General features: G+C 38.1%; 1 protein-coding gene across 2 annotated transcripts in view; it reads right to left on the bottom strand.

The window, feature by feature from the left end:
• The window catches only part of VPS52_1 (Vacuolar protein sorting-associated protein 52), a 29,008-nt gene extending 17,062 nt beyond the window's left edge, over positions 1-11,946 (bottom strand). Inside the window, exons 1-10 of one of the 2 annotated variants that reach the window (XM_051212051.1) lie at positions 11,718-11,946; positions 10,566-10,675; positions 10,482-10,522; positions 10,372-10,447; positions 10,272-10,339; positions 10,116-10,229; positions 8,918-8,979; positions 6,933-7,083; positions 2,368-2,468; positions 886-1,018 (exon numbers count right to left, since the gene is read on the bottom strand). In XM_051212051.1, the coding sequence (XP_051072190.1) occupies positions 886-1,018; positions 2,368-2,468; positions 6,933-7,083; positions 8,918-8,979; positions 10,116-10,229; positions 10,272-10,339; positions 10,372-10,447; positions 10,482-10,522; positions 10,566-10,578 (759 nt within the window). In that variant the 5' untranslated portion in view covers positions 10,579-10,675; positions 11,718-11,946. Of the gene's footprint in view, positions 1-885; positions 1,019-2,367; positions 2,469-6,932; positions 7,084-8,917; positions 8,980-10,115; positions 10,230-10,271; positions 10,340-10,371; positions 10,448-10,481; positions 10,532-10,565; positions 10,676-11,717 lie in introns of both variants that reach the window. The other variant, XM_051212050.1, reaches the window with a different exon arrangement.
• Between the last annotated feature and the right edge of the window lie 8,320 nt (positions 11,947-20,266).

The following is a 20,266-nucleotide window of genomic DNA, read 5'->3' as shown; positions in this document are numbered from 1 at the left end:
AGCCAAAAAGTGGCTGTGATCGTGGGAGACTGTAATCAACAAACTAAGTATAATTTAAGAATAGTAAACCGTATCATAATAGTCCATAGGTCAAAATAAAGCTTATAATAAAAGGAATATAGATATACACAATCTCGTTACTAAATAGTTGCACAATAAGAATATATATTAGTCCATTAATGGTTCTCAGAAGTTACCCGCAATTTAATCTTCACTAGGATATAATAATAATAATAATTATTATTATTACTATTATTATTATTATTGGCAGTTGAGTGCATTTCTTACTGATTTCTGAGTTACATTGAACAAGAGAATTATTTACAATTAAAATAATAACTTACTATTATGAAGACGTATATTCACTGCATATTGGACGAAAGATTTTTTGTGCGTGAGAGACGGTTCCGATTAAAAAAGGGGGATTTAAACATACTACTCATACTATTTGTATATAAATTTAAGTTTATTTAAGAAACGCACGTATCTGATTTTCTTTTCCAAACAATTTATACCTTCTCCTCTTACAAATTATCTTTATAACGATATATTCTTTTGTATAGTTGTAAACGCTGATACCACCCAATTAATTAACCTAGTACTTTAAATCAGATAAATATTTAACAATCTCAATATTATTTGTTAAAATCAGATACACACTGATCATGATGTTTTCCTTTCATAAGAACATACAATAAACTAGATTATTATCATTAAGCACTATTATACTGGTGTTAACTACAACTAAGACAAAAATATTACTGAGGCAAACCCGTCCATTTAAGGCACAAAATTTGAAACGATACATTTTTACATGAAAAATAATAAAGTAGGACGGAATTACAAATGTATGAAGTTAAGCTTTAGTAAAACTTAGTGACTAACTTGTAATTTGGTTAATTTACCACCATAAGCCTTAAAATAGGCGTAGTAAACTTTACTCATCGTATTGATATACTCCACCCTAACTTCTTTAGCTATCTCTCGATCATGAGCTAAGAGGAACGAATTGTAAAATCTGGATACAAAGGAAGAAAACACCAATAGAAATGTTGAAATATGACTTGAAAAATATAACCAGTTATATGCATCAGGTAGCAACACATGTCGGAATTTTCGCACTTCAAAAATAAGTTTCTTATGTTACTATCACCCTTAAATTCTACATTTCTTCAACTTGTATAATTTAACTCAGGTCAGTCAGATTGAAAACAATTGAATCCTGACGTAACATTTACTCACAAACAGACCGATTAAATTACAAAAGCAAAAGTATATACCAGTTCTAAATTGATTGTTCATGTCTCGAAACACATAGAACGGCAATAATGTGATCCGCAATAACACAAATTATTTTCAACAGATCCATGCTGCAACTGGAATGGTGAAACAACTATCACTTCGAAAATAATATTTCGCTCTAGGATAATTCTTCTAGCTATTAAATGGGACTGTTTGTATCGTTAATCTGTAGTAAGTAATATTCAATCTAAATGAAACGAATTATGCTTTTAAATGGCTTCGAAGAGCGTAAGACGCTCTTGACCTCTTAAAACTCATTCTAAGGACATATTGTTTGTTTTTCGGAGGGTTTGGTGTAATAAGAAAGACTTGTGGAAATGTTGAATAACCAAGAGCTGTTTTTTGTACTCGGCTTTGAATCACATTCTTTGTGTGCGAACTAATTATTCTGCTCAGCTGATAAAACTGAAGTGAAACATGGTTCAAACATGTGATCAAGTAATTGAGTTGTTATTTATTATTTATTTTATTTGAGCACATAAATATTGGTACAAGGAAGCACCAAATATATATGCGCCACACGAGTTGAGTTGAACCCCTTATGTTACGCAGTAGACATCGTTTGGTATGGTTAATAAAATGAAACAGTTGACAAATAAACAACATAAGCAGCCCCAACCAACATCAATGATTAATTTTTGTCACCTGTATTGACTGACAATCCGAAATATATGAACTGGTTTGCATATGCGTTTTTCGACAACATAAATGTACGCTCTTACGAAGTAATGTGCTAGCCAATTTGATAGAGCGTATCATTCGATTGGCATTAGAAAGCAATTTGCTTTGATATTAGGTTTCATACAAAAAATATATTACCTCAACGATGAACGTACTAACAGAAGTACCAACGTCATGATAATTTAAAGGAATATCTAGAGGGTCAAAAGTATACATGGTGTTTGACGACACTACGTCTACAAAAATTCCTTTCTGTTGTCAAATAATCAATAGACAATTTGATTTAACCATCAACATTTTATGCATGCTATACGTAATTAATACTTATTATTTGTTGATAACTCGAGACTTCAACTAAAAGCATATCACACCTGAAATACTTACCGAAATTTCAGCATTTGGTTTTGAGGAACTTGATAATTTGTAAGTGGCTTACGTAAGGAGTATATTTTACCCAACAGAAATTCCCGGATTTTTGTAACAGCCTAAAGTTAAATTGAAATAAAATAACGTAATAACTGATAGCAGAAGTGAACAAAATATAAAATTTATGGATGACTACTACATATGAAGACGAATAGACAGTTGTTATTTGAAGTAGGTAGGCCCGACCGTTGCTGCTACCTTGACGTGGTGGTCGAGATTGCCTATCGTGACGAATCAACCAACCTATATTGGCTGAAACAATCGTTCCTCAAGTTCCTAACATGCCAGACAGGTCGGTTGAAGAGCAGCAAGACTAAAAGCAGTAAACCCAAGGTTTGAGGGCGACGTCGTACTGCTAACTGTACAGAGGAGTGACGGCAGTAAGGTGTTTCCTTAAAAAAAAACATAACAGCAATGCTGCCTTCCCACAAGGAAGGGTGGGTTTACAAAACGTCGACCTTAAAACTGCACACCTAGCCTTATCCCATGGATATCCGTCTCCTGCGGTAATGTCTCAACAAGTACGGAAATAACCCGACAATTACTCACAAAAAGGTCGTGTTTGACCGACCCCAAGCAGTTGTCCCTTGGGTACTGAGGTCACGCCCTCAGGTCACTAAAACCACCCCTAATCCAATTTCCTTTTCAGGTACCTCCAGAAGAACCCTTCCACGGTATGAGCAACTGGGAAGTGATAACCGCCCTCATACGTCTAACGGCACTCAAGACCACTGTATTCGTAATCAACCTCCCTCTTCAATTCCTATTATTCCTCCTACATCGGCTTTCACCTCTAAACTTCCTTTTTCGGCTTCCTCCTGAAGTGTCACCATAGCCAACGATTCTAGTGCGCAAAACACTGTCCCAGGTCTACTGAAACCTCGCTCCAAACTATACATTGGATCCTTCAACGTACGCAACCTAAGTCAAATCGGCCAGCAGGCCTCCTTGGCCAAAACCCTAGAATTTATTACCATTGATGTATGCTGTGTCTCTGAAACACGCATACAGGATCTTAGTGCGGTCATTCAGTTAACCTCACCTCGCCAAAACGGAGAGCCAACGAGATACACCCTCCGTGTATCTGGTGACCCGACGGCCAGTTCTCGTGGACTGGCAGGAGTAGGGATAGCACTAAGCATGATGGCGGAACAAGCAATGTTAGAGTGGATCCCCGTTAACAGTCGTTTATGTGCTGTTCGAGCAAATGGCTCCGTAAGAACTCAGAAGGATAGGGACACACGTCGCTGCCTTTTTGTCGTTTCTGACTACGCTCCCACCGACTGCAGCTCAGATAATTGAAAGATGAATTTTACAGAAAGCTATCTGAGCTTCTTCAGAAAGCTAAACGTTCAGACATAGCACTCGTAGCAGGTGACTTTAATGCCCAGATAGGTAGTTTAAACCAAACAGAAAGGCATTTAGGTGGGTATTTTAGTATTCCGGCACAACAAACAGATAATGGTGATCGTCTGCTGCAACTGTGCTCAGACAATCGTTTATTTTTAGCAAACACAAATTTTAAGCATAAGGAGAGACATCGTCTAACATGGCGACCCCCTAAACCAAACCAACGATGGACTCAAATAGACCATATTGCCATCAGTCATCGTTGGAGAGGCTCAATAGAAGACTGTAGCTCGTTCTCGAATACTTGTTTGGACGCCGATCATGCTCTAATATGAGGACACATATGCTTGCACCTCTATGGACGCAGGAAAACCACATTAAGGAGACCCATTAAAGCCAAAAGTAGATTCCAAGAACAACTGAGACCACACTTAGGCAGTTCTGAAAACGAGGCTGACCCAGATGTTGTTTGGAAAAATATACGAACAGCTGTGTAAACAGCAGTGACATCTGTTAGTGATTTGAACCAAATGGTCACGAAAAACCAGTGGATTTCCGTTACATCTATTGCGCTGATAGACTCTTGTAAACTCAGCCCATCAGGTTCCAAACACGATGAAGAGCAAAAACAAATCAGATCCAGGTTAACAAAAAGTCTGCGGAACGACCGTGAGCAGTGGTGGGCAACAAAAGCAAAAAAGATGGAAAATGTGGCGGCTGTAGGTAACACAAGACAGCTCTACAGACAAATAAAAAAAACCGAAATTAAGAAGTCAAGTGTGGGACAATCACGGAAAACGACAACACTCTTATCTGCTCCCAGTCCAGACCTTTAGAACGATGGGCGGAAAACTTTAAGGAGCAGTTCAGCTGGCCTTCAGCTACTCTACAACTACCCACAGTTCCCAGAGTGTAAATGGAACATTAAAGTAGGCCCCCCGACTCTAGTCGAAGTCCAAAAGGCTAAAGCTAGTCTGAAACGAGGAAGAGAAGCTGGTCCAGATGGTGGTCCAATTTTAGCGATTAGGTTGACTAGTATTTTAGATAAAATCTGGGAGTTGGACGCAATCCCATCGGACTGATTGCAACCACTGATTGTCCCAATATATAAGGGGTCAAAATCATCTTGTGAAAACTACAGAGGGAATAGTTTGACTAGTATAGCATCTAAAATACTAGTCTCAATAATTATCGGACGCCTGACTAAGACTCGTGAACTGCAAACACGAGGAAATCATGTTGGTTTCAGACCTGGTCGTGGCTGCATCAACCACATATTCACCATTCGTCAGGTTCTAGCACACAGACATGCTTACCGGTGTCCGACAATCGTGGTCTTTCTTGACTTAAAAACAACACTTGACTCTGTAGATCGCGAGATTCTGTGGCAGTGTCTGTCATTGAAAGGCGTACCTCAGAAGTAAATAAACATTATGCAGGCTCTTTATTCGAACATTACCAGTCGAGTTAGAGCTTATGGCGAATTGTCATCTGCTTTTGTAACCTCAAGTGGTGTCCGGTAACGCTGTCCACTTTCTCCATTTTCGTTTAACTTCACCATAGACCTACTGATGGAAATAACGCTGTCATTGACTGAGTTTTCGGGCATTGATCTCCTACCAGGAGGTCCACCTATCGACTTAGAATACTCAGATGACATAGTCCAGTTTGGTGAAAATGCTAATAAAGTGCAGTCTTTTGGTAGCACTGAGCAACAATGCCACGATGTCTGGGGTGCATTTCTCCCCCCCCCCTAAATACAAGTTCTTGCTTCAGGATTGGCCCGCATCAACACCTGAACTAAGGATAGGAAATGAAGTAGTCGAACGCGTCGACACCACTTATTTTGGAAGTTTGATCAGCTCTAATGGGTTGGTGTCTGACGAAATCTCTTCACGGATTCAAAAAGCTCGTTTGGCTTTTACCAACTTACGTCACCTATGGCGAAGACAAGATATCCGCCTATCAATTAAGGAACGAGTATATTGCACAGCAGTCCGTTCTGTTTTACTTTACGGTTGTGAAATGCGGCCATTAAGGGTAGAAGATACTCGCAAGTGACTGGTATCTGGTCACAGATGTTGCTCACATTTGCTGGGATCACCGGGTACGGTAAGTAATAGTGAGGTTAGACGAAGGGTACCAGGGACTGCTGGTAAATCGTTCGATTAGGTTGTGGATCCTCATCGACTAAGATGGTTGGGTCATGTATTACGTACGCCTGAACACCGATTACCACGACGTGCAATGCTAACTAGTGTTGGAGACGGGTGGAAGAAAGTTAGGGGCGGCCAAACTAAAACGTGGCATCAGCTCTTGAAGTCACTAACCTCTGATCTGAGCCATGTTGGTAAATGCAGACTATTTGGTTGGGGTCCGCGCGACTATTGTAACCAGTCGTTGGAAACTCTAGGTGACATAGCTCAGAATTTATCACAATGGTGTCGGTGTATACACTCTTTGTCTTCCCTTAAACCATGAGATTAAAATTACTTTATTTCTACGAACTAATTCTTTCTTCCTGCATTATATCCTTATACAAAATCTTTCTTTTATACATTACTACCATTGAAGTAACTACTTTATGAATTTGGTGTTCATCTTGTTGTGCTAATGAGGTATGGCAACCTGGACTGATGCATATATATGCCTGGTCATACGTTGTAGCTGACTGACTGAGGTAGGTAGGTAAGTAGACTAGGTGAACAGGATCTATATTTCAGACGTCCAACTATCACTAATTGTCACAATTGACAAGAACTGATGTTTATTGAGTGAAAAAATTTCAATATTTCAGAGAATCAGTAGTAACCTTAGAAATAAGAAAAGACCTCAAATGAATAAATCCTTAATATCACGTTGCACTACTGATTTTGTAAGTAAGTAGGCATATTTAAATTCGCCTAAATCATGCGGGAAATTGTCGTAACATATATACCTCCTTAGTGCTTTGATTTCACTTAATTAGTGCAGTATAATCAAAAAAATTAAAACTTTTATATTGGATAAGGGGTATTTAGACTAGTTATCTGGATAAACTGATGCAGACTGAGGACAGTCCGGAGCTGGTGCTTTGTAGTTAAGAGATGACTATCTTGGGTCTAGATAAATAACTAAATTGAAGTATATGCAATCAACAAATAAATCATACACATTTGCAAAGATATACCTACCTTAATTCTCAACTTTTTTAGAAGTACACTAACATCGTTAAATGATTTGTAATCCGCCATAGATTGCTCTGACGAGAAATTCATTTTATGATTTAATTCATGAAGGTTTTCAAGGAACTCTTGTTCAGTAACAGGAGTGTACATGATATGTCTAAAAGAATTATTATTAAAAAGGAGTTCGTGAACTGTTGGTTGTCCCAGATAAAATAACATCAAGAGCACTAAAATACCTCATAACTATGTAATTATCAGATCTTGGTTTACGAAAAGTTAAATTAAGGTAATAGGCATCAGGGTCAATACGCCTGATGTACGAGGTCAAACAGAAGACAACAAAAACCAATAAACTAAATTGAGTAGAAGTGTCGATGGGACCAAAATTGCTCTAAAGACTTATCAAGCTGAGCATTTTGCATTTCAACTGCAGTAAACAGGACTTTTACGATTATAACACTAGTAACTAAATTTTCTCCTTTGAGATGCAAGGAAGACATGATGGTCTTACTGGTGTGACCTCTGAAGTTGGCGTGTTAGTGATTACTTGACATATTTTCTTAGCCCAACAGTGAGAGTAGTGAAAACAGTTGATGCTACTCGGTATATGGAATAATTTCTATTAGATTACTTTCATCCAGCTTGTAAAGATATAAATATTCATGATCTAATTTTTGAACCTGTAACAAACGTATGATCAGATCAATTGAGTGGTTAATTCGACGTCTAGTATCAAACGGTTAAATGAAGAGATAACATTTGGACTCGTCTGGTTATTTACATACCTAGTAAGCAATTGATACTAATATCTTCACGATAAATGCCTGTCCAATTCAGTTTACTTTTTACCTATCGTTTGCTGCCGTGAATAGTTATTGCATACAAGTTTAGGATTGACTAGACCTAACTATCATTGAACCCAGTTCTATACACAGGTTAATTTATCACAAGCAGAATAACAAACAAATAATGAAATCCCGATTGTAGATACTACTTTGATGTGGTGGTTGGGTTTGCATATCATGATGAACCAATCCAGAAATAACGGCTGGAACATTTGTTTTGTTTTGGATTTCACCATACTAGGTACGTCAGTAGGAGTGACTGAATGAATTATTAGCCCCAAAATTCCCTCGCACGGCAGAGGGTGGGGAGAGTCTGTTTTCGCTCTCGAAATGCTCTCACATGGTCACACGTATACGGCTACTGCCAGGGAAGTCCTACTCACTGCCTTCTCGTGGTGGGGGTGTTGTTCACAAAATTGGAAGGACGAAAAGCGAATGTCTGGCGATCTAACCGGTTGGTGGATACTGAGAGTCTACCTAGGGGAGTTGAAAAACCCTGATTCCAAACCAGTGGTGCACATAAGCTCCAGGATCCTAAAGGGACAAGTGGAATATGAACCAATCACTGGTCACCGGCTACCATGGGACTGCATCTCCTTACTTTGCTCCACTGCCATGTGGATCAGACCTTTAGGTCGAAGACTCAGAGAGTGGCCCCCTAAGAAAACCACCTGCTTCGGTATAGGCAACCGGGCAGTATCACAGCCCACACACAAATCAAGTGACTTGTGTGGCGCATACGTATTCGGTGCCCCTTTGTACCAATATTTATGTTCAAATAATAAAAAAATGGTCGAATTATATTGTTAACTAATTGATTTATTCGGAACTTTTGGACGCGATGCACAATGATCGTTACAACCCAGTATCGAAAGGATTATAACTGTTCAGATTGAAGAGACTAACTGAAAGTGGCTGCTAGCTAAAACATTACTTGTTTTTAGTACTCAACATTATTTAATTAGTATACCATTAAAAACAGGTGGCAGCTTTCAAAGTGGGACAAACAAGTTTCGCCAATCAGCTTTAAAAACAAGAAGAGAATTCTGATATAACTTCAGAATAAAACTAATTCTGAAGAATTAATAAGCCAACGTCATGGACAATAGTACAAAGTAACTTTATAGATGTGGTCGAAATGCTTACCGTATAAGCTCTTCAGGAATGGCCATATCTGAAAGAAACTGGCTTAAATTACTCCGAACAACCTAGGGAGAAATAAATCAGTGAGGGAAAATCAAGTGACTTATTGGCTTGTCAGAATGTGACAAAAATGAAATTATAAGTCTGTAAGCTTTGAAAGTATCATCTCTTTACATAAGCAAGTGGCTCAAGAGTTACCGTCTACTTTAGTGTTCTTACTTACTGAGCGTTTGGATGAACATAATACCGTAAGCGCAAGGGATGGACATGTTTGTATGTTACCATAGAAAACTGTCTACTTTAAATATAATCATTGTATGTATTACAAACAAATCAATTGAAACGAAACTATACAATGTTCAAAGTGTCAATAGTACCTTAACATGGCTTATAGATTATATACGTGATACGATTCATCCAATTTGACTAAACAACTAGCTAACTGATCGTATATTTGTGTATTGAATTCACTTTTTTGAATACTGATCATGAGGAAAATTGATCAAAGTTGATAATGGAAAGTCTTACTGGCCGTCTAAAGCTTCAGAAGTTATTGATAAGGATTTTAAAATATGATTTGTATACAGAACAGTACACTTATGAATAATTCTGGCTCTTTTCCCTAAATGAATTCTTTTTCGATAAAGCTATAAAACACTTAGGAATAGAACATAATTTGTGTGATAATTTAACTAATCTTAGTATTACTCTGTTATTAGCTAGTTAAACCCGCCTATTCGTATTAAAGTATTTTCCAAGGTGAATCAACTGAATCCCCTTAGGCTCATTATGCAGGCGTGCTCTTTAAATCTAGACACCTAAAGAAAAACCTAAATCAAGATCGACACAAAACACAGAGGTAAATTCCCAGACAATAACTTTATTTAGCAGCTTAGATACCGACCAAGGGAATAAATATGATTCAATACAACCGAGGTCTATAAATCCTCATAAGTGAAGTGAGGTCGAAGTTCGCATTAAGATTATATATAGTGCTATAGATATCAATTTATCAAACACGTTAGATATATTTGAGCATTCAATGCCTATCATTTATTATATTTCGTGGTCGGCAGAAACACTGTATTTACCAATGTTTTCCTTTTACCATTAGGATTAACTCACTCCAAAATATACAAAATGAGTAAAAATAATAATTTTAGTGAACAGAAAATTAACTCATTACTGTGCAATAACATACCTGTCTGTTTTGCAACCGAGTGTTCATTTGTAGAGATTTGCTTTGCAAATCCTGGATTTCTGTGCTAATGGCACCCAAATCTTCATGAAAATTAGTCAGTATGTTTTCTATCCGCTTAATTATGATGGAAGTATACTTTAGAAATAAGAAACAAACCTCTAGGATAGCATCACATGAGATAATTTGGTTATGCAAACTAGCTACTTCAGGACTGACCGTTATATCTATGTATACCTAATAAATGTATAAAATTTACATGTCTTTATAAGTGATTCTTCTATTTTCGTTAACTCTGATTCAACTTGAGCAGCATAATCACGTACATCAATTCCCTACATTGGTGAGTAAGTAAACAAATTAACTTACCGATTTTAGAGCTATTTCTTCTATTTCCGTTTTCAGTGACTCTGAAATGACTAAGATTATATTACAAAGTAACAATAATCACACCATCGACATTCATTTTCTATACCACCACCAATATTTAACAGATGATGTAAAAATTAACGCGTTTGTAATTAAACAGCATTATGAATGTCGCCAATTCACCTTCCTGAACTCTAAAAGTAAATTTTGCCAATGGAAAAATATGAATATGACATGTGTAATGAATGAAAGCAGTTTGCATGCCCAATTGCTAATATTAAGTTTTGAACCCTATAGGATTACTATACACCGAGTATGTATTGGTTTGCCTTTGAAGTTTTAGTATACAAAGTTTGGTGGGAGATTGATAGGTTAAAAATCTATTCCCCCAACTCCATATCAATATAAAACTAGAAGTTTCCGAACTAACCAGTCGTTTACATCTCAAGACATAAATAAACGCCGGCGAATTCTGTTACGTCCTAGTAATAAAAGTTAAAGGGATAGGTACTACTACACAATGAAGGATGTAATACTGTCTAAAACTACAACCTAAAGTGTCGCCTGAACTGTTAGCTAAATGTGTCAACTTTCACCACTTCTACGTGATACTATTATCACCCTGATTTGGAAGAATCTGTTTTCAAGACTACTTCCACTGGTTATCATATTTTAGGTTTTAACCTAAAAATAGTAAGTGACATTGTTAGCCAGAAACGTAGATAGTAACACTTTGAATGTCTCGAATAGATAAATGACAAAGCCTTTATTTAAAATGCACATCAGGAGACTAAAAAAAACCTGTGAAAGAATATACGGTTCAAAAGACCAGCGGAAATAGATCTCAAAATAAAGTGGAGGATCACTTGACAATGCCTCTTCGCTCTTTAGTATAACGTGCCCAGAGACAGTCTAGGGGATATAGTTATTGTACTCGTCCGTATATGATTAGTTATTGTTTTACGTTGACGTCAAGTAATTATTTAACACAACTTTATCTTCATTCCTACAGCAACTCAAAAAAATGAGGAAACTTAACTAGCATTTAATAAGGAAATTCGGTGCGAATAAAGGGGGTCTTGTACCAAACTGTTTTCTTGTTCCCCATAATAGCTGCAGCACGTGATAAAAATAGTGAGATATTTAATCCTAAATCTCCCTATTAAAACAGGCTCCTCGAAATTAACGCCCTAAACTTAGCTTAATTTAACATTATATAGTCTACTTTCCACTTACAATAACACCAAAAGGTCTATTTTCCCTACGAATTCACGTCAAGTTATGTTTTAAACATTACTGTCGGTAAATTTATCAGTTGTTCTCGGAAAACAGACGTTGACCTTACTGATACAAAAAGTTTTGGATGCTCTGATGATAAACTCCAGTGTCACCCTTTTTAGAAACTAGTAACCAACTGCGTCGACACAACCCTTAACATATGTAAGTAGCGCAACCTTTGATTGCCTGCAGAATTTCAGATTGTTTTAACTAGTTGAGTTCATTGAATGTATGGTAGTTAATATTTCCTAGAATACAAATTTACATTGGTTTTCAGTTTGATCTGGGTTTTCTTAGTGTTAATAAACTTAGGTAACAAAGTACATCCTCAATCAGCCACAATATCACTAATATCTCATAGTCTATATAAAGTTATACTTAGCAGTCCCACCCACCTTTACATCTGCTTTATTGCTTCTGTTACTATACGCCCTTCTTAATAAAGGATCTATCCGGTATTCTGTCTGGCCAACTTCAGAACGATGCTGAGCTAAACAAGATTATAAACTGTGCCTAAAATCCCTCAGGAGACACCACCGGTCACAAGCCCGAATAAAGGAAGAAGAGTGGAATTAAGATCATTCGCTCCGCTTCTTTAAAAGGAGTCTCGCTAAACCGCAGACAGAAAGAACCACTAGAACAATTTTAAACTCTGGTCTGAGAGTTAAAGAGTCTTCATAAAACCTGGAAAACTCCGAAAGCCACGAACCCAATACTTTTTGTGAAGTCCAGAGAAACAGCAAACATAGAGATACAGAATATCCGGGCAATGTGGGAGAGTGGAGGAATCGTTCATATAGTCACAGTGGTGAGAAAACACAACTATGAGACTTGTAATAACTTAGATTAGGTTGTTAAGAGTTGGCAGAAAACATCTTGATGATGTCGAAACATTATAGCCCCAGTATTTGTTTACTTCCTTATTTTGTTTGGGCATTATATTTCCTATTATTCTGTACTGAATGGTGAAAACTTAGTGGATTTGAAAAGATAACCTCGTGCTCCAACTGTTCTGTTCCTCGATCCCCTATAACGATCTATTACAACCACTAGTCTGGCATCTCCCATGGATAAAACGAAGAGTAACTATCAGTACTCAAGGCTCTTTGAATAAGAATTTATTGAAAATCACCCGGATAAAAAGTCAGCTTTAAGATAGCTGCCATCGTATTCAAGATATAAGGAACGATGTGTCTCATGAATAAATCTATTACACCCCTTTATTAGCTCTCTCTTCAGTTATCTGCTTGCCGAAGGTGAACTGCCTGCCGACTGTAAACCAGTGTTACCCCATCCGTTTGTAAAAGTAGCAATTTTGGTTGAAGCTTTCAATTTAGGACCTATTGCTTTGATGTTTATGGTCGTGAAGATCATGAAAAGACTTACAAGCTTACCCATTTGGGGATGTTTACCTAAACTCCCAGTATTATAACACTCCCGAAATGAAATTCCTCCAGGTAGATACTGTTGTACTGAGTTGTATACAGCTGGAGTAGTTAGACGGTATTATTGCACCATAATTAATTTTTATACAAAGTCCTCTCCCACAATCTTTTTTTCAGGTGTCCTACGAAAATGATCAAATGATTCTTTGTTTAGAACTTAAATCAATAGATACCGCTGAACTCACATAAAGACTACAAGTTTGATAGGTTCACAACATCAAGCCCGGTGTTACATTCCCATACTGACAATGTTTGTTCTACACTGATATGACTGACAAACCTGGATGTTCGAGCTTACCACTCTATACTGGACTGCCATAGTTCCGTCTTATTTGATTGTGACCATTGTGTTGAATAAGGTAAAGAAACGCATTAAGAAATGACAAATACTTTGTTCGTATTAATAAACAGAAGAAACTCTTAGTTGCTTGACGATCGTATTTTAGTGGAACGCCATTCACTTGTATTTCGAAACATTGGTCAATATACTTTTTCTTGCTGCATGAGCCGTTCGTTTTATTACTGAGAACCGGGTAATCTCCAATCTTCCGGAATATTTCTTCAGTAACCTGTCAGCCACTAATAAGTGCAGTCGATCGAAAAATAGCAGAAGTACTTACAAAGGTCGTACTACTGCACTGACTTGTAGTTCAATAACCTAGATGATATGTGTCGAATGATTAGGGGCCTAGTCGAGTTACACGGAAATTGTGTGAATAACCAGCTATCATCGAAGTCAAACCTCGTGGTTCTCACCTAACATGGATTACCCTTTCTTCGTACCAAGGCACGATGGCTGCTCTGAAGACCGTACAACACAAAAGACATTACTACAGAAATGTATTGGTAAGAGTAGGCACAAGGAAGAGATTGTGTCCAATACCTCACGAATCAGTCCATGGCGAGCGATTAATTAATGCGCGTTAGTTGTTATTGACATTGAGGAGGATCAGTGAACTGTTCAACCTGACTGCAGGATGAGTTGGCTAGGGTTTGGTGATATTTCGTTGGCCCTACTATATTCCCCACCAGAATTAACGGCCATTTGAATCGGTAACAAACACGGTGAGGGTAATCGCACGCCGTAGGTCTCCAGAGGATGAGGAAATCATTCGGATATAACTGAATTGCAAGACAACTGGATATTCATCGACAGCAACTGATCGGGAAATAGCGAGTAATGATAAATTTGGGAATTTCGGATTTGTCGATGCGCCTATAAGTATGATTCGCAGGTTAGTTAAATGTTTGGCTATTTACATTGACGATAATAAGGAACAGTTTAACATTTTAAAGCTCTGCCGAGTCATATTAAAATAAATTAATTTGAAAAGTGATTGAGTTTCTCAGATATCCAGCTTTCAGTTTGCCGCAAGAGTACAATAAGTATACTATCAACTGATACTGACGTTAGAACTGCCATTGACTTAAGTTGGTCTGTGTCGTTGACAGTTTACTGTTCATATGTGTTGAATTCCATTTACATCTATATTTAGAAGGTTCACTGACAGTACAGACGTATAATGGTAAAACAGTGATTTTATCATATGAAGTTATGAATCACTTTGTAGTTAGAGTCTGTAAATCTGATGTGGTATATTAATAATTTCACTGATTTTTGAATGCTTTTGTTGTCACTGACTTTTTGAACTTGTTTATTTTATAAATTTGACCTCGGACATTTTAGTTTCATTCTGCCTTTGTTTTTGGTAACTTCGTTTGCGCTTTATTTACATGCAATACGGGTTTGGAAAACATACAAACGACCTATAGAATTCTCCACAAACCCCACCATAATATTCGTATATGTTTGTATTTACACATCCAAGTGTTACATTAGCGATGCACAAACGGACGTTTAGCGCAACCTTCAATATATTCATGAACGATGTTATTTCGCTGTGATATTATGACACACCTCAACTACTGTGACTATTCAATTCCAACTTCCTTCTTTCTGTTTCCCCGTGGCTGTAATCTAACAAATGATATCGGTTGATCAATCGGCTGTTCAAATACTCGATTGTATAAAACCTGTCTAGCTCAGTTGGTGGTCTCACTGCATTATCATTAGCACGAACCATCAGTCTACACAGTCAAGCGAGTCTCCTGCAAAATGTTAACGAAATTGTTGTCCCTATCCCAACATAGAATAGCATTTTGCACCAATGTCAATGGCATGAGTCCAGAGTAAAACCCTTGATTTCTTATGTTATCTTCGATATTCTTCAGTTAAGTTATTGAACTTATATACGGCACTCTCCACTTTTCATCTTGTGGAGATAATTTCGCCGAGTCACTTTCACTCTTGATCTGTGGTCTACGACGCATACTGATTACATTAGCAATCATCAGATTTACAGACTCTAACTACAAAGTGATTCATAACTTCATATGATAAAATCACTGTTTTACCATTATACGTCTGTACTGTCAGTGAACCTTCTAAATATAGATGTAAATGGAATTCAACACATATGAACAGTAAACTGTCAACGACACAGACCAACTTAAGTCAATGGCAGTTCTAACGTCAGTATCAGTTGATAGTATACTTATTGTACTCTTGCGGCAAACTGAAAGCTGGATATCTGAGAAACTCAATCACTTTTCAAATTAATTTATTTTAATATGACTCGGCAGAGCTTTAAAATGTTAAACTGTTCCTTATTATCGTCAATGTAAATAGCCAAACATTTAACTAACCTGCGAATCATACTTATAGGCGCATCGACAAATCCGAAATTCCCAAATTTATCATTACTCGCTATTTCCCGATCAGTTGCTGTCGATGAATATCCAGTTGTCTTGCAATTCAGTTATATCCGAATGATTTCCTCATCCTCTGGAGACCTACGGCGTGCGATTACCCTCACCGTGTTTGTTACCGATTCAAATGGCCGTTAATTCTGGTGGGGAATATAGTAGGGCCAACGAAATATCACCAAACCCTAGCCAACTCATCCTGCAGTCAGGTTGAACAGTTCACTGATCCTCCTCAATGTCAATAACAACTAACGCGCATTAATTAATCGCTCGCCATGGACTGATTCGTGAGGTATTGGACACAATCTCTTCCTTGTGCCTACTCTTACCAATACATTTCTGTAGTAATGTCTTTTGTGTTGTACGGTCTTCAGAGCAGCCATCGTGCCTTGGTACGAAGAAAGGGTAATCCATGTTAGGTGAGAACCACGAGGTTTGACTTCGATGATAGCTGGTTATTCACACAATTTCCGTGTAACTCGACTAGGCCCCTAATCATTCGACACATATCATCTAGGTTATTGAACTACAAGTCAGTGCAGTAGTACGACCTTTGTAAGTACTTCTGCTATTTTTCGATCGACTGCACTTATTAGTGGCTGACAGGTTACTGAAGAAATATTCCGGAAGATTGGAGATTACCCGGTTCTCAGTAATAAAACGAACGGCTCATGCAGCAAGAAAAAGTATATTGACCAATGTTTCGAAATACAAGTGAATGGCGTTCCACTAAAATACGATCGTCAAGCAACTAAGAGTTTCTTCTGTTTATTAATACGAACAAAGTATTTGTCATTTCTTAATGCGTTTCTTTTTCAGGATTCCATTGTCACGCACGGAAGAGACTCCGAATATTCACTAATACCTTACGTGGTCTTTGAAATAACGTTCAAATTTACTAATGCCAATGCTTCTAACATTTCATAACAGTGAGGATAGATTTCAGACGGACTTAACCCCAGCTATGTGAGCGTTGACCTTGCCATGAGATGTCTCAAATTAATAGATTTTACCTCATCACTACCGCCTAGATCACTCTTATCTACTATGGATTGGCCTCAAATGATAGTGGAAAGTCTTAAATTGCGTTACAACAAGTCTCATATCCACTCGAAATGAACTAGGATCTGTAGAAGCAAACACAGATCAACTAGATGTCTGAAGTTTAAGTCTAATACATGTTTCCCCAGCCACGGTGCAATTGATCACTAACCAGTACGGTAGAGAGGAGCAAAGTTTAAGCTTTTTTCAGTGATTTTGGATGATCTATGTGTAAGTGAAGCAATTTGAGTAGATTAATCAAGCCTCATTATTATAAAGACTCAAAGAAACCGGACCACAAATGTTTTAGTGGCCATGTATCTGTTCCCATTTGTATTGTATCATGATCGTCATCCAAATATACTTGTTGGCTGTCCTCGTATACTTTATTGGCTTGAATCGCGTTATTGAATAATGGAATCAAATACGAGAATGAAGTGTATATATATTTCATAGGCAATCAGAGAAGCGCAGCGAAGAAGAGAGGGTGAGGTGAAAGAGCTCGGAGAATACATGTAGTGCAGAAAGGCTATACGCAATAGGGTATACACTGGATCATGATTTTTTCACAGTACACGACTTCCATAGCAAAATCGCTAATCTGGTGGCAAAGGAACTCTAGTTCAGTTAATTCCAGTTTACAATATTTCTGGCGACTGACCTCTGCCCTGTCTCCTTCCAGTGTGACATTAGCATCGTAGAATTTGCGCCACTCAAAACCATAAAGAATATCAGTTACTTGTACCTACATAAATTTGATGGATAAGCTGGATATCCCCCCAGTCTAAAAAATAAGCACAGACCAACTTGTCGCTCTCCTTTCTACTCTATTTAAACGTTCTTCAAACAAGATTGGATTACCTTCTGGCTGGATAAGTGTGGTCATATCTGTGTGCGACAGGTTAACAAGACAGAGGGTTCCAGTTACACACATCCGTTTCCTCTCAGCGGGGTTGAAGGTCGTGGCTTGAGTTACAAATGGATATCTCTGTCATTATGAGCACGACAATTCTATTCATTCTGATTCACAACATGGTTTTCTCGAGGGGAGATCAGGTAAGGCCTAGATATCAACCTCTGAGATGACCCAGGTATCTCGTCGCATCAACACTCTGAAGTTGATAGATCAGCCAACACTGTCATGGCGCTATTACAAGATATCAGGTAGCATGTCTCTGTTATTATTTACGATTTCTTCTGGCGCTTACTTGAGACTACATTTGCGAATCACTCATTTCGGAGAAGGGCAATCATCATGTGCAACTCACATCGTCAAGCCCTGTCCGGAGCTAGACAGGAATTTCAAAGCTTTACTTATAAACAAAGACTAATTTGACCTAAATCTGGTTCATTCTACTATACTAAAAAACAACCTTAAGGTCACTGATCTTGGATTTACTTAGCCCAAACATTGTCCCAGAAAATCGGAATCACACATCGCACACAAATATCAGAAGGAATTCAAAGTGACCCTATAAACTTTCACCAGTTGAATCTTTTAATCCCTGCGAAGAGCGGCCCATTCAAGTGTCTAGTATTCACTAACCTTTCATCATTCCAGATGTACGGTTTCAGGAAAAACGGCTCCGGTGTATTCACTAAGGTAGATAGATAGATCAGATTTCGATATCGCAAAGGAAAGATGGAACAAAACTACATCGACCTCTGTAAAGCAGGGTCAGCTGCATACATCGTATTAGCAACTTACAGCTGGTAAGTATTAAGTTAACGCTGACAGACTATCATAAGACATATTTGAATGGTCAGATTTTCAAGCTCAATGTAAATCTCGCATTTTCTTGGGCTGTAACCAGGGATTCAACACTAGGATGTTCATCTCCTTTCAATGTGTTTAAATTATCCTCAGCAAGGATCATTTGGAATATCATGACAGTATGAAGCCATGGAGAGAACTTTTCGGCCTGTATAATATGCTAAAACGTCGGCAAGATGATACTATGCTTCGAATTTGGACGAACGACAATAGACAAAAGTGGACCATCTATAGAATTTTACAAACTACGCATATGACTTGAGTGGTTTCCCTCTAGAACCGTCACGAGTAGAAAATTACCTAGTTGTCTCGTCCCAATGGTCAAAAACTGCATTCAGGAAGACAATTTTCGCATAACGGTTTCCTTGGGGGAAAAATAAATATATACACGTATATATGAGGATGTTATGTAGTATCTCGTGTTCAGCAATCGTTCAAATGTTCCGGAAACCTTACTTCCCTCCCAGAACGCGTTGTTTTAGGGAGTTTGTCATATACAGACAAAGTGTTTTCGTATTTGTTGATTATCAAGTGAGATTTCATAATTATGATAGTTGTCTTTCAAATGTACTGTAGGAAAATTAACATAATTAAGTTCTTCTTCTAAATACGTGACTTTAAGACGACCAATGCTGACGTTGTCGTTGGTTTCGTTTTTAATGGTGATATGGTATTGAAATTTACGGTGAAGCACTACAAAGGGTCCTTCGTATGCTGATTCGAGAAGTCGTCGAAGTGAGTAGCGACGTACAAAGACATGTGTACTATATCATGAGTCAGGTTGAACGAAAACACCAGTTGATTTGAGTCGAGTGAAAACAGGTTTAACTGACCGCATAAGCTTGTAAGCATGCTCGTTTGGAAGTTAGGATCCACATTCGTTGAAGAAGGTCATTGATCCACGAATTCTCCTGAAAGTCGGAATGTCGTTCCGTACATCAGTTGTGCTGCAGTGTATCAAAAGTCGGCTTTCATTGCGTTGCGAATATCGATTAAAACGAGTGGGAGAGCATCGGTCCACTGTGGAACGTTTGCAGCTGATAGTGAAGCTTTTAGTTGTCGGTGAAAGCATTCTACCAAGCCGTTTACTTGTGGGTGGTAGACGGTCGTTCAGAAGCGAGTGATTCCTAATAGTGTGGTCAGACAACGGAAAAGTTCAGATTCGAACTGGCGTCCACGATCTGTAGTGATGGTTAAAGAGCAGCCGAAGTTTGCAGCCCATCGTTCGGCGAAGGTGAGGGCCACTGTTTCGGCAGTAATGTCCTTGATGGGCACTGCTTCTGGCCATCGAGTGCAACGGTCTACGCAGGTCAAAAGATATGAGTATCCATTTGAATCTGGTAAAAGTCCTACCAAACCCATGGAGTGTTGCAAGTGTCCTACAGCACAATACATGGCTAGGAGTTGCGTACCGAAAGTGCTACACCTCGATTTAGTGCCTTGCACCTGTGTCGAGAAGAATGCCAAAGTTTGCCAGTTAT

Source organism: Schistosoma haematobium, chromosome ZW (assembly GCF_000699445.3).
Source record: "Schistosoma haematobium chromosome ZW, whole genome shotgun sequence".
NCBI lineage: Eukaryota > Metazoa > Platyhelminthes > Trematoda > Strigeidida > Schistosomatidae > Schistosoma > Schistosoma haematobium.
Note: the sequence above shows the minus strand (reverse complement) of the source record. Positions and strands in the feature narration are given on the sequence as shown.